Source organism: Dicentrarchus labrax, unplaced genomic scaffold (genome assembly GCF_905237075.1).
Source record: "Dicentrarchus labrax unplaced genomic scaffold, dlabrax2021, whole genome shotgun sequence".
Lineage (NCBI taxonomy): Eukaryota > Metazoa > Chordata > Actinopteri > Moronidae > Dicentrarchus > Dicentrarchus labrax.
In genome coordinates, this window is record NW_026136714.1 from 11,879,105 (window position 1) to 11,895,221 (window position 16,117).

Here is a 16,117-nt window from a genome sequence, read left to right on the forward strand (position 1 = left end):
CCTCCCCTCTCTCCCTCTCTCTGGCCTCTCCTCCATGTGACTGTTCTGCCACTGTGACAGGGACCATTCTGTCTATCAGCCTGACAAGCCAGGGTGCTTTCTATAGTTTACTAGTGACTGGACCTGCAGGCAAGTATCACTCATATCTAAACCAATTTTTTTTTTATAAAAAAGAAAGAAAGGAAATAACGAGCTGTTTCAAAGAAACTTACATCTGCAACAGTCACTTAAGCCAAGGAGCTGAGGTGACCTTCTCAGATTTCATTTCTGTTGGTCTTTTTTTTTTTCTCCCTCCTTCCCAGAACAAGTGAGTAATTAGAGCAGAAACATTTCCCCACACACCCGGGCTGTCTGAGTGCTGAGCTGCTTTTGTGCCTGTCTGTACGCAGAATGGCTTCACTGAAACTGTTGTTCCTGCAAATATTACTGCCATCATTTCACAGTAGCTGCTCTGGTTAAATACTTACGGTGCAAGCAACGCCTTAAGACCCAGGATTTGTCATACATGCACAAAGACTATCCCTGTTGTCATGTGTAGTGAGTCAGATTATTGTGAGTGTCATTTCAGGGAATGTGGTCACCATGTATTAGTGATGATGAAAGCCCTCCTACTGTATCACTTTCCCTCACAGAGACCAGAGAGTCCTTTCACTTACAAACATGAACACTGGGGCTATCCAGTGATCCTAAAGCTAAGTGGTATGAATCTCTGAAGATCACTAAAGAACACTGGATGTTTCCAGGGCAATGCACCTATGAATATTTCCTGTGACCCTACCTCTGGTCAACGCCTACCTTTCATTCCCATCAGCCTCTTTTTTCATTCTACACTAAGTGCATCTCTGTCTGACTAGAGTGCCAGATATACCCTAACTAACAGATAAAAACATAAACATAAAAGCCTGTGATAATTGTGCATATAGCTACCACTCACTTAAACCTTTTTTACTTTTTTTTCTTTATCAGGAAATGTGCCTTTTCAGGCTGACACATCTTTCTGACCTAAATTAAACTGCATACAGTAATTATAAATATATTAAACAGAAGTTGTGGGATAGTGGGTCTAAGTGTGAAAAGAGCCCTGACCGCAATGCTCTTAGGACGATAACTGTGTCTGTTTCTTTATTTTTATTTTTTTTTTGTCCTTTTCGCTATCGACGGAGCAACCATATACTTTATCCATCCTTTCTTTGCCACTACAATAGTGTACATAGTGAATGCTTCCGACAGTGTGACACAAAAAGTGATGTAAAACAGAGGTCGAACATGGGCTGAGCCCATAAAAAAAATAAAAAATAAAATGTAGTATAACGTCCTGAAAGTTCGAAGTAAATACGAGCCAAAAACACTTATCCGCTATCACGCGTCAGTCAAGCACACAACGCCCATCTTCATCGAGGGGAATTAGAAAGAGGCACAAGATGAAGAAAAGCAGTTTCCCTTTTGCCCTTACCGTCGAAGACCTTGAAACGACGACGGCCACGACATCCTGGATTTCTTCAGCCCGGGTCGGTGCCCCGTGTCCACTGCGTAAGTCCGGTCCATGTTCCTCGGGTTGAGGTATCTCTCGGTGTCCGAAAAGCCTCTTTGTCTCACTCGGTCGTTCTTGCGCACTACCAGCGCGTGGTGGAGCGGAGAGATCGCTGCCTGGTTCTGCTGCCTCCACAGATGTTTGGGCGCCTTCGCACTCACGCCGGTTCCGCCGCCGGCGACCAAGGACGCAGTCCCCACTTTCCCGCAGGTAGGGTCCATCCTCCTCGCTAAGTTGGTTTTAAAATATATATTTTTTAAAGATATAAACACTTTAGGAGCATTCAAATGGAATGACCCGGGGAAAGGTGATGGAAGGGGAGGGGGTCGCTTGAAAACACGGCAAGTTAAGATGTTATCAGAAATTTTTAAAAATATGAAATAAAATAAAAAATAGCCCCGAAGAAAAAATTATAACCCTCGAAGTAATTGAGACAACTTTTTAGTTAATCTGGGTGCTTCGCGTCCAGTTTGTTTATTGGAGCTCACGTAATGAGTTTAACTCGATCAACTTTATCCTCACTGCCCTGCAGAAACACATTGGGCAGAATCAAAAATTAATCCATTTACGCATCCCGAGGTAAACCTCCCTAACTGCGGTTTGGAAAGGGGAAACTGTCCCTGAGTCAGGTGAGGAGAAACTCAATAGAGTCTGATTTCCAAGTGCTCCCCGCTTTCTCCGCACACGCCCATTTCAGCAAGGTGCTTGTCTTGGTGCTGCAGTGCGAGATGTTCAATACAGGACAGTCCACGCGGGCGGATAGTCAATATCATGCAAACTTCTTTAACCCCACGCGGCTGTAGTTCACTAGACGCACTGTATGCGTAAAACCATCCAGACATGACAACTCTATCTTTCCCTTCTCAAGTCCCCTGCAGGAACAAGCGGCGACGGGATATAGGGAACAGGATAATCCATTAAACATGAGGGACCCACCCAAAGCACCTCCCCTGAAAGCCTCCATGAGTGAAAAGCAGGAGGTGGGAGTGGGCAGAGAGCCAGGTGGTTAAATCATATAACAACAGCGTTTTATGATCCAATAGTCCAGAGAGAGGTTTCTCACAAAAAGATCAGTTTTTTTAGTGTTGTAGAAGTGGACATACACTGGGTAGAATTGACCAAATTAGGTACTTCTTTGTAACAGCAGGCATTAAACACACTGCAGGTAAAACAAGCTCACCTTCACGGTTATTAATCAAACTGTGGGTTATTACAGGATGTGTACATGTGCCTGTGATGTCCATGGGATAGAGAGGAGTGCAAACATTCAGCCACCTTGTGAAGTCTCTCCTTTTCTGTTCTGTTTATCATCAGTTCCAGGGAAAGGGGACTTTCATGGAAGGCTTCCATCCTCTCCCTACACACCTACCTTGCAGCTCGAGCCCATTACTCGGGAAACAATGTGGGGAATGCAGTCTCTCCTGCTTTAACAGCAGAAATGTAATGGCCAAAACAAGGTGACTGAAAATAGAAGTGGTAGGTAACTGTAATAGTGGCGCAACAACACACAGAGCAAAGATAACAGGAGCACATGCATGCACACATGAGCAGCTCATGTGTGGACTTTGTGTTGGTCCACCTTCACCTGAAGTTGACAATACTTCCGCCGCAGGATACACTGACACAGCTCATACTGAGAACTGACCTCAAACTTCATTTTTATATTCATGTAATTTGTTTTCCGTTGCTCGCTCCGGCACTATGTGATGGAGAAGACTGTATCCCAGCATGCAGTCACCTTCACGAAACAGATACCGGATGGGTAACTTTTTAAATTAGCACACCTTGCATTTATCTTTGTCACTGGACTTAATACCGTTATAAACATCAAACATATCTATTGAAATATAAATCTGCTCGTAGTAAATATGAGATGAGTTCTTCAAACCTCTCAGTCAGCATGATGAACATAATAAATCATTAATATGTTTTGATATACACCGATCAGCCATACCGTTATGACCACCTGGGCACCCTGACTGTTCTACGCAGCCCCATATGCAACTAACTGTGATGCACTGTGGGCTCTGACAACTTTCTATCAGAACCAGCATTAACTTTTTCAATCAATTCAAAAAGTAGTTTCTTAGTCAGAACACAATTTTATAAGCTTTCCAGAATATTTTTTGTGTATGTTTATACTTATAGTTAAGAAGTAGTGTCTAGTTGCAGCCTCATCTTATCTTATACATAGAAGAATAACCCCAGTCAGTTCCACATGGTGAGCTGTACAGATTATTAATTAAAAAGAAAAAACAGCACTGGTAGCGGGTCAATATAAGTTTCTACCAATAAACTGATTTGGGTGTTGGAAGTGGTCTCTGCGGAGAGAAAGTGGAATTGTGTCTGTATCTATAATTTGCACTTATGTGTTTCTAGAGATAAATAGGAGAGAAAAAGAAGAAAGAAAAACAGTTAACTTCCAATTGATCTCTGACATAATGTATGCGACTCTTGGGATGACCTTTAGTGTTGTGTGAAATCAATGCACTGATAGCGTGTTTTGAGCCAATATCCAATAATAATATTGATATTGGAACAGCCTTTGTCAGTATAAATGTATATCTTAACACTTTTTCACATATTAATAACATAATGGACATCTGTTGTTTAGTGTTTTAGTCAGTCCATTTGTTGATGCATTGTAATGAGTTGTGCTCATCTGCGAGCCTCGTCTGCAATACAATTAAATATTATTAATGTGTGTGTATGTATAAATGTTTGTAAACAAAACTTCATCCACTATGTACCACTGTTACATTATTTATAGTACCAGCAAATCAGGCACTCTTAGAACTTGAATCTACCAGCACAATCAGCACTGAGGGCTATAAATTATGTATAAAAATGTTGCTAGAGATTAAACAAAAGCTGTGATACTGTAGGTAGATACTAAGTGGTTGCTAGTCACTGAGGTGAGGCAAAGACGATAGCACTGGTCCTGTTTAATGGACAGAATCTTTGTTCTGTATTTACATTATGAGAGTATCTAATAAAAAGGGTAGTGGATTGCTTCGTGCTACTTCTTGACATTAGTACTGCAGTACTCTCATTTAGCCGCATACAAAGTTAATGACACTAAAGTCACTCAAAAGTTCCAGTTGGAGCATTTAGTGCCACATGTCTTTCATCCTTAATGTTTCACAACTGTATATTTCTTCCTCACCGCTGTGCTGAATTATAGATGAACCAAGCTTGAAGCAAAGTTAAGATGTATGGCCTTTGTTAAAATTCTTCCTATCACCCATTTTTCTCCCTACAGTCCATTTTCTTACTTCGTATGTTCTTTTATGAAAGCAATCAGATTGGCCTGATGTGGTGTCAAAATGATAGAACATGACTGATGCTATAATAGGTAGGAGTTCTTTGCAGTCAGAATGTTCTGAATTACGATAAATTCAAAACAATTCAAACCCAACATTGTTTCCGAGCATTATACTACATTACAAAACAAAACACTTTGATTTCACATCACATTGTGTTTTTTCTTTTTAAGGTTCTGCAGGCAATAGTTTTGAAAACTAAGATGACAAACTTTTGAGCTTTTGAAGTTCTCCAAGAAAAAGATAAGACAAGAAAAGGCAATGACATAATGCAAAGGAGACGGTGACTGGCCTGTCCTGCCTTTGTCTCCCTTCAAACAATCACACAACCACCTTTCAAATTACCCAGACCTTATCCAGCCAATGTGAGTGGTCAGTCATGCACACTTGGGAAAAGTATGCCCTTTTCTGAAGTTCGGATAAAAGTTTAGTGGCAATTATTTAGGGAGGATGGGCTGCTTCTACACCTAATACCTGACACTTTTTGGTGTTTGGCATATCACAATGACTTCAAGTGAATTATTCAGTATTGATTATGTTCATTAGGGGTAGCAGTTTCTGTCTGTAGACAATAGACAGTGTTATGAACAATGTAGATCTGAGAAGCATCAGGCTACAGACTATACAATACTCTATTTCCTGGACTCAACAAGTTCTGGATATTTAAACAGCAATTCTGAAGCAGAGGAAACAGTTTCAGCACTGTTGTACATCAGAGCTGCCATGACAATTGCCCTGCCTCCTTGAAAATGTAATTTAGAGACACCAGCTTTTTTTTTCCCCCTATAAAGAAGTCTACAAGTCAATAACACTTTCTTCTTGTTTAAAGTCTGTCTTCCAAGTCTACTAATAACATGAGCTGTTTTAACAAGCTCAGGCCTTGTTAATAAGCTGTACATCACTACTCATTTCTCTGTTGTTTATTCGCTCTGTGAGACACTGCAGGTCCTGTCATACTTGCCAAAGAGAGAGAGAGAGAAGGACAAGACAGGAACAAGTAAAGGGGGGAAAAATAGTAAGTTGATGCATTTTCTTTGGCACATGATGAGCCATTGAACTGTGTTATACAGGTAGCACAATACTGATGAGATACAGAGCCTTTTGAAGCATGCCATCACGATCAAAGACAAGTCAAAGGAGCAGCGCTTTCTCTTTGATTGACAAGTTAACTCTCATCTGTTTCCATGTAAAATACTAACCCAGGAAAATGGGATTTTTCCACTGACAGATAGGTGTGACCACTGAATTTATATGCTACTTCCAGCTGTCTGGATATATTTCTGGACCATTTGCCAAGTTACATTATGAGGTCTCACTGAACAACTGCGTTTAATACAGAATGCTGTTTGGTGTGTTTGTTTTCTGTCTGCCCTCTGAGAATCAAGCTGGTTGGAGGCTTTGGTCTGTCTCTGCCAAACCTCATTTCATCCAAACCACTCTGATACAATCACCAGCATTCTCCGGATAGGGTGTGATTCTTCTCTCAGTTGTTGTATGGTTATGTTTTCCAAGCGTGAGAGACTGAGCGCACACTAAAAGTAATACTGCTGAACATTTCTTATACATGCTGTGTCGTACAACTGAGAAAACTAAATGTGTATTTTCATAACCTCTAAAAGCGAGACGTGAGAGCAACAGCCTGTACGATTTTGTTACAAAAATTGTCACTCTGAAGCGGATAATTATAGTTAAAAATAAATAACTGACGTGTACAAGACTACTGTGCTGTGGATTAATCAAATCCACAACAGAAAGGGAGAGATCTTTACTGTAATTTTCTGTGAGAGGTTGCTTTTATCTTGTTTATCATGTTTTAAATTGTGAATTACATTCCCTGTGTTTATATTAGTAAGTGACAATGGTGACAAACATAAATCTGTTAGGCCTAGTTATTTGATGAGTCACACTCCTTGGAGGATGTAGCGAGTCTGGGATAATTTAAATACCAGTGGTTTGTATGTTATTCAAGCACATTTTGTATTACTGCCAAACATTTTCCAAATCACAACGTAATTGATTTCCTACCTTTCAGACAGCCGTTGGTTTCCTGGTAATTTCAATCTAGAGACTCTATTTGCAGGGACTTGAAAGTACCATAGGATAGTAATTCCATCACAATGAACATTCTGTAGTTCTGTATGTGTATTTTCAGTTTTCATTTTAGTTTTTTAAGTGAAGGTATGATCATGTGGCTATTGAAAAGAGAGACTGATTTGAAAGCTGTCTTTATTATGTTATGTAGACTCAGACATCTGCAAAATGAGAGTTGACTGTTGATTAACAACCTTTCTTACATTACATTACATTTATTTGATTTTACAAACACAGTGAACTAACATTATTAGGATTCATGTACAGCCCTCTCTACCACCTGAGCTATAGCTGCCCCATATTTTAATGCGAGCCATTGGAGTGGACACATTGTTTGTCTTCTGGGCTTCATTTCTGACAACATATGGGGCCATAAAGATAGATAAATAAAAGTAGTAGTCAAACTTCATATAGACTTTTAAATTCATCCATTGCACAAAGCTGTCTAGTACTTACTCACTTAAAGTGAAGTAAAGTCCACCAAATCAGTTTTCTTCTTTATCCTACAGTTTGATATTTGAGCTGCAGAATGAAGTATGTGCAGCGTTTGACACTAGAAAGATGTTCTCACATTCATCTGCTTAAAGTAATAAACCTCTGTGTTATTTTAGGGGCAGGGCCTACAAACATGACTTGTGACACCACAAATAAAGCTCAGCATAAGTTCAATCAGGAAGACCTTCTACTTAATCCCCTATTCATTCACAACTCTCCTTTCTAATCAGATGGTAATGGGCGTTTACTCTTCAGTTAAAACAATCAGACTCAGCCACAACCTCCTCCAGCCAATCATGTTACTGCTGTCAGACTTTAAATCCTTTCTCCTCTCATCCTCAGCTGCTTCCAGCTGCTACTCCACTCCACTCTTCATCACATCCAGATCTCCAGCATTCTCTTTATTCCTTCATCACCACCACAACCACCAGTGTCTAGACTTCATCAGGGGCTTTCCCATACTAATCACGGTTTCACCAACCCCTTCAAATATGATGATGTCATGATGGGGTCAAATCACCAAAGACTTTTCACATTTATCATCTTCATCGTGCAGATAGCACTTAAATTCAAAAATTAAGCCTCTCCTTTTTGAAGTAGTTCGGAAGTCCATTCTAGTCCAGTGTGATATAGAAACTTGAAGCCACTAGTGTGTCCAGCAGGAAAATGAAGAAATTGACTAAATTAGCAAAATCATAGATTGTTGAATAAGAAAGAGGAAGTAGAAGGGTAGAAGGAGAAGGTGGCCTTTTTAAAGATTTTAATGTGGAAATTATACTTTTTTTGCAGAAAGAAATCAACCACATATTATTGTTCCAAGCAGACTACTTTTATGTCTTAATACATGTCTCGAGGGGATGTTTGAGTAGGACTCATTTACCACAAATTCTGGGTTAATTAAGACTTTTTTTCAAACCAAAAACCATGGCGGACTGAGTAACTGCATCAAACCACTCACGCTCCCTTCACTCCACGAAAATGTTTCCATTATTAAAGAATTCAGCTACAAGGATATTTCAAGCATGTAAACTACATACAATTTGTAGCTGATGAATTAAAACATTTCACAACCGCCAATAAATGTTTAAAATACACATTTCAACAGTTTAGGTAATAAGCAAGTGATATGTCTTCAGTCACTTCAAACAGTTGCAGGTATTGATCCACCAAACCACTCCGCTCTACTCACCACCTTCTTGAATTATCCATTCCACTAAAAGACATTTTGTTAGTGAAAAGACACACGCACACTTCCACATCGTCCTACCTGCTAGTGTCAGCGGAGGTGATGGCGATGAGTGGTGGGGTGCGTAGTGGCAGTGTTGTGGGCCGTGGTGGAACTGTGACTGTGTCTGACTCCGGTTTGCGGTCACAGTAGTACTGTTCTGCCTGCCTGAAGGCCAAAGGGGGCAACTGGACCGTCCGGCAAGACAGCCTCCGCACCATGAAGGGCTCCATGCAAGTGACTGGCCCCGGCTCTGGCGAGTCGGATGAATCATCGGACACCTGAATGCAAAGGAAAGAAGGACCAGATCAGAAACAGAATAAGGAAATGACATAAACTGTCCTAACAGGGATTTAACAGAAGATGGAAAATGAAAATGGGTATACACATATTAGTAGTGTAAACAGTAGGGCCAGTAGATGGTGCATGCACAATACAGTTATTACCTTCAAGGTGTGCAATGTTTGGTTTGAAAACGTGTCCAAGAGTGTAATTAAATGTTTTATTTGATATGGCCATAAAAGGCTATAACAACCCATGTATGCCTGTTTAAGCACCATTTTGCCTTATCTGCTCAAGGTCAAAGGTTCTTCTAGTTATGAAAAGCCCATTACAATTTAAAAGACACCCAGCTGCCTCATGTGATACATTATGTTGAACGGCATGGAGAATTATTCCTAATGGCCTTTAATCTAGCTACTACTGTCAGGTAAAAAAAAAAAATATTTGACCATTTGTTAATCAAGAAACCTTTTGTGAAAAAGACTGTTGACCTTGTTTTAGGAAATAAGTTAATTAAAGCACAACTGTCACTCTCTTCTCTTGAGATCTCTAGGGCATCATTAACTTCTGTGGAAAATACACTTTTTTATTTATTCACACCCATTTTTCAATGGCTAAAAACCAGAAACACCTCTCTGTGTTAACAGCAGCACAAAGTATGTCCTCGAAATAATCGTAAAGTTGATTAAACACCTCTCTAAAACAGTTTCAACAAAAACTGAACATAATACCTTTCATGAATGTTGGATTTATTGGAGGACTGTAGTAGACTGCATTGGTTTTAGGTGTATCTAATAAACTGGCAACTAAGTGCATATTATTGTCTACAAGGGATAAAGCCACAGGGCAGATGCTAAATAGGGAAGATTCATTTCTGGATTCCTTTAAGAATGTTGGATTTTCCAGATGAGTGTATATAATATTTGAACAATGGGTCATATTTGAAAGGGTTTGCTTGACTTAGCAAACCAGCAGTTTCCCTCACCTCTACCAAGTCTTTTGCCATCTTACAGCTCCATGTTTTGGTTCTACGTCCCACAAATGTACTATTTTGGTTCAAAGCAGCATCGTTTTCAGCTGTTCTCAACAAAAAAAGCTGTGATAAAAATAATCCCCGGCATCAACTGAGAAAGATAGCGACTAGCTGACTAGCAGAGTAGCAGCTAAAGACCCTGATATATATCTCAAGACTTGATACATAAACAAAGCGAGAGGGAAAATATATATATTAATGCTAACGTTGCTCTGTGTCTGCTTAATGTGTAAATAGCCGGCTTTTATCTAACAGTTTAGCCATACAGTAAATACTTTAAGGCCCTGCAGACCCACAGACGTGTTTCCACTTACTCTGACTGATTAGACGATGAAGGTGTGACCTCTCCCACGTTCCCCAGGACCTCCTTAACAGGTGACACAAAGCTAATCTGAATGTCCGATTGACAGTCAAGCACAGTCTCTACAGCCAGCAAAGTCCTCAGACAGCTCTAATCAAGGAAATAAGTGAAAACACCTGTGTACTGTAGGTTGACCATGGGCCTTTCATATATATTATTAAGATATTCATGGGTTCCTGCCCCCACGTGGCTATATTTTTTTTAATTAATGCTGTCTTAAGTATTTGATGATTTTATCACTTGTCATACCATATGCATTATAAAATAATTTTTTAATAGTCTGATACTGCTGGCCAACACAAAGTGGTGTCAGTGGTTTTAGTTGTTAGCATAGTCACAATTAGCGCTAACACTTAAAATAATTAAATGTTTTCATAGAGAACAAATTTACAACACCACTTTTTTAATTGTTTGAGTGAGCATATTTTAACATTTTTGCTGTCATGGTGGCATGTCATTTAATATTTTTATAGTAAATACGAAAAGCGTGTAAATACCATCTTTATTTCAATATATATTTCTAACAAGTTTTATTTGCATTATATAGTTAATTGTTTCTTTTTTTCCACTGGGGTTGTAGGAAAATATTTTTAAAAAGTCATCATCATCACATCATATTTTATTTTGTGTTGTAAACATAAACTGAGGGCCATAATATTGGATGTTACAGCCCCTGTGATACAAATTCAGACTCCACTGTTCTGGTTACAGGTTGGTGTGTTCTTTATACTATGACCCTTTTCCTAAAATTAGATTTTTTAAATGATATCACAATATATTGCCTAGCTTGCAGTAATGCATTATATCACAATATATTGAATCGTAACCTCTGTATCATGGCATGTATCGTATCGCCAACACACAGCCCTATTTTCCACTATGTGTCTGTGTAGGTGAACTTGTCCTAAACCCTCCATATTTCTCTGGTTAATTATGTCCACTCCTCGGTTGCTACAGTTATTTTGATGACCTTTGGTTAAGGTTAAGTTAAAGTTTACCACTATTAAGTTCCCTTGCAAATAATTTCCTGCAGCCTTTCTTCTTGTTTTTTTATTTACAACATAGAATAATTGTGCTTATGTTTTGTGATGTTTTTTTAAGGTATGTTTGCACATAAACAATTCACATCTCAATGTACCTCTTGCATGCAGCTTTAGGAATAGTTTATGTACTTACAATTTCTGTATGTATCACATTAAAAATTAATAATGAGAGAATAATCAAAGATAAGTCAGGTGCGAATGTAAAACACTTTTGGGAGGAATTATGACTGTTAGGGATGTTACAAAATAAAAACAAATCAATTGTAAGAGATGAAAAGATACAGTGAATATGAGTTTCTGCTACTGTTGCAGACATAACAAAGGTTCAAACAGAAAATCCTATAAAGAAGACTCAATCGGGTCAAGACAGGAGGGGAAAAAAATGAAATGAATTTCCGTTGGAGGAAAGAGCCATCCGAAAGCTCAGACTGTGTACATCTGAGATGAGCTCAGTGTGAGAGGAGAGAAAACTCATTCTACAGTAGCAAGTTAACCTGGAGGAAACACATCAGGTGGTCAATATATCATTAAGTGGTTATCAGAAAAGTTGCAGTGACGGCAGCAGCAGAGCCTCTCCTTTAAAAATAAGACTGGTTCAAGGCAAGGTCTTCTACATTATAGTCCAACTTTTCTACTGAATTTATGCACCCGGAATTTTACCTGCTTTGTATTGGCCTCCAGCACAAGAGGCTATTTATTTCGTCTTGTAGAACACAGAATAGAGAGACTCGGATTGAAGACGCTCAATTTTGAGTTTCTTAGGTACACTGTCCCTAGGGACAGCACAGAGGTAATCAGTTATTTGCGTATTGAGTGGTTCCAGGATCTTTGATTCAGGACTTTACTTGAATACACAAGCACACACACATATGGAGTGAGCTGGTGAGACAGCATGATAAATTGAGGTAGATTCTGTGCCTTTAATCTTGCCGCAAACCCATGAGGAGTTTTCATTTGTTCTGCATGAATAACAAGGCTCCCCTGTTAAGTTAGGGTCAACCTTTAACATTTACATTCCACATAGCTCTCTTATAGGTGGTACCCCTACATTAGATGCCTTTTCAATGAGTACAGATAGGGCCTCTCCTTTCTACACACAACATGACTCTCAGGTACAGATAAAAGCCCGGGTTTGCCTAAAGATAATGGCCAGGTTAAAAATAAAATTGCTGTTGGGTCCTTTTTGACACCCCACCTACAGTGATGCATGCGATATGTATGTACTGTTGTCTCAAAGTTTCCAGTGCTTAGTTTGTTGTAATTTGATTAAAACACAACATATGAAATATACACCATGTGGTAATAAGGCTTCTAAAACCAATGTTTGACACACATAAGGTTCCTCTACAAGACATGTCCACAAAATCAGCAAATAATGCAGCAATCTGATTAGCTGATATTGTACTTTCATGGTGAAAATTACTATTCGGTAAGTTGGCCTTTCTTACAATAATCTAGTAACAATACCAAATTGAAACCAACTCCCTGCTTTCTGCTTATTTTGGCCTGTTTTGTGTGTTGCAGGATTTCATACAGTAGATTGATTTGCTGTGCCAAGCAGAGGTGCTCATTGGCGCATGCATGGCCTGAGGCAGCCGGCTGAATAAAAACACCTATTTGCCCTCTAAGTGCAAACAAATGAATTATCCTGGCAGTTAGCACTATACAGCATTATACATCTCTATTAGACCAGAAGGACCTCTAAGAGCACTGACTTGTGTGTAGGTGTCTGTGTGTGTAAATGTGTTTGTCGCCCCTCTTTGTCGTGACTGCTCTGCCTCACCCTCCACCATACAGCCAAGCACCTCACCCCCTCTCTGCATGTCCATCCCTGCATCCATCAAGATGCCAATCTTCATCCAGGAAGCAATTGAGCCTCTCATTCCTACATAATTACCTGTATTAGACCCATTGCCATATACGGTGGTTTACAGAGGGGAACGAGGGAGCCAACATGATTAACTCTCACTTTTCAGCAGGCTGAAGGTAAAGCAGATGGATGATAGATCTAATGAGTCAATGGAGGTAAGTCAGTATTAATTTGGAACTCCTTTGACAGTATATTGAAAGACTATTAAACAAGTGATGTAGTGGCCCTTTTTGTCACTCTTATAGTGATACAGGGTACTGCTTTTATACACTTTAGCCTATTAAATCACTCTATGAATGATTTATGAAATTCATTATTGCTTGCCTTTCTGTATTTTATTTTATTTGATGTCCAAATTTTTTTTTGTAAAAGTGAAAAGACCAGAATATCAGAAAAGAAAAAGAATGTTAAGCTTTATCTTAAACTAATTCACATGAATATTCTCCTTTACAGAGATAGTCAATATATAAAGATTTCAAAATTCAGTTTGTGTCTTGTGGTGTTTCTTCCTTGATCTATACTTGACATCTGAGGAAAGGACAATTTAATAAAAGAGTAATATGTAACTAATAAACAGATTCCCAGAAGAAAAGAAAAGAAAAAAAATAATGGCATGTGAAAGTTAAAGCCCATGGGTGAGAAGTATGACACAAGAGACAGCAGAGAGTACAAAGGTTAGGACATCTAACAGTGTGTGTGTGTGTGTGTGTGTGTGTGTGTGTGTGTGTGTGTGTGTGTGTGTGTGTGTGTGTGTGTGTGTGTGTGTGTGTTCGTGTGTGTGTGCGTGTGTGTATGTGCGCGTGTGTGAGTTTGTGTAGATTATATACACAGTCCTTCATTTTCACTCACTTGTGCTGTCTCTCGTAATGCCTGAAGTGTCTCTTTCTGATAAGTGGGATCAGTGAAAGGTTAATTGGTCTGCTGTGACTCTTCTGTGCTCTCTGTGTACTTGCCAATCTATGCCAATCCATTGGTGGCCCGTCCGAACTGTTTGGACAGGGCGGGTAATGGATCAGATTTGATTAAATCAGCAGGCACAATGCTGAACAAAAATGTTTTAATTTTTTGGACAGTAGTTGTACAAAACAAACTGAAACAGAAATTTGTTGTAACTGTTTGCTAAACCCTGCCTCCTTAGTTGCGGCTGCTACGCCTCAAGCTTTCAATTCTCGCATGGCACGTATGCAGTTTACCCATATATGGAGTTGCTGCAGCGGCCCGGGTTCGAATCTGACCTGCGGCTCTTTGCTGCATGTCATCCCTTCTCTCTCCACCCACCTTTCCTGTCTCTCTACAGCTGTCTCTATCAACAAAAGGCCAAAAATAAAACTTGAAAAAACAATTCTCTGAATTTCATGAAATGCATAAAATTCAGCCTAGAGTCAAAATGACTCAACTGTGCCCCTTAAACGGCAGCCCCTGGGACATGTTTCACCAGTATGCATAAAAAACGGTGCAGACATTTATCATGTCCAGGCTATTTATCATGGACGCATACCCCAAGCCCAACAGGAAGTCGAACATTTTCAATTTACCAGCCATTTCTTGACATTTGCACACGTTTGTATAGTACAGTTAAGGTCTATAATTCATCTTGAGACATAGTGACACCCTCCTTTTATATCATGGTGAAGAAATACTTTATTCACTTCAGAAATAAGTAGTCTCAATGTGCATTTAATGTGGTTCGGGTGGCAGAGGGAGTAAATAAATTGATGCAAAATGGCCCCTGTTCTGAAATGAGCCCTTGGCTTACATGTGTTTACACAGCCCTGAGAGAATATCTGAGAAAAGAGTGACTGTGAGGACAGAAAGGTAGAACAAAGAGTAGAAACAAGTTTGCCTAAACAGCCTGAAGATATTTTGACCATGACAGCACATTGGTATGTATTACCTCATGAAATCTCAGCACCCATTATAAATGAGGTATTTTGCAGTTTTAAGGGGCCTAAAGACTAAAGACTTGAGAAAAAACAACACACACTCTGCCTTGATATTATTATTAATTATAGAAATTACTAAAAATGTATGTGAATTTGAATTTATTTGACATGCAGTAATTTCAAGACTATAATAATAATAATAATTCACCACCTTTTCTGATGGAAATGGTAGCCTTTGATGAAAACTCATGATGTGAGGCTTCTTAGAAATGCAGGTGGTTCAATATTGGCTCCATTCAGGTATTTTTCTCACATCTCATTTATTCATGTATAGTCTGAGAGGTGGCCACATCATTTTTCATTTTATAAAATTTCCTTCATCCTAATTCAGGCCTCTTCATGTCTTTTCTTCTGACTTTTTGATTAAGCCAAACAATGTGGACTCCTTTTCACTGTTCCACCTTTCTAATGGTCCTGCTGCACATCAAACATCTGTTTACCATCCGTCTTTAGTTACATCACTAGGGATCAAACTGTATCACATGGGGATCTGCTGTTTAAAGATACTCCCTCTCTCCTGCATAATTCATGAATTAATTCAGATCAATTAGACCATTTTGTCAGCAAACAGGAAGCCATCCCTTTTTCATAAACGGAATTTTTCATTAGCACCTTTTTTTCTGTTGACCTTTTAAGAGATTAAGATGGCACCAAACATCGCTTGGGTGTTGCTTGGCCTTTCAATTTTTTCACAGAAGTTCAGAGTAGAAACAGCATCTGAACATCACCTCAGCCCTGTCAGCCCTTATTTAATGATAATTATGCTCATATAATTTCAGAGAAAAATAATAGTGTGAAATCATCAGTATGCAGTACATGTGTGAACACCTGGAAGAGCTAACTTCCTTGATAGTGTCAGAGCATTACCAGTAGCTAGCTGAGAGGTATTCCCTCACTTCCTCTCTTTGAAAAAATGCCAC

General features: G+C 39.2%; 1 protein-coding gene and 1 long non-coding RNA gene across 4 annotated transcripts in view; one reads left to right on the top strand and one right to left on the bottom strand.

Moving 5' to 3' along the window:
- The window catches only part of pde4d (phosphodiesterase 4D, cAMP-specific), a 172,349-nt gene that overhangs the window by 129,660 nt on the left and 26,572 nt on the right, over positions 1–16,117 (bottom strand). For 2 of the 3 annotated variants that reach the window (XM_051421457.1, XM_051421458.1), the window contains exon 3: positions 8,708–8,946. In XM_051421457.1, coding sequence (XP_051277417.1) covers positions 8,708–8,946 — 239 coding nt within the window. Of the gene's footprint in view, positions 1–1,453; positions 2,358–8,707; positions 8,947–16,117 lie in introns of those variants that run through there. The other variant, XM_051421456.1, reaches the window with a different exon arrangement.
- LOC127375544 (uncharacterized) lies at positions 1,674–9,484 on the top strand. Its single transcript, XR_007887380.1, has 3 exons — positions 1,674–1,741; positions 2,846–5,869; positions 7,783–9,484. It is a non-coding gene; the product is annotated as an uncharacterized LOC127375544 (long non-coding RNA).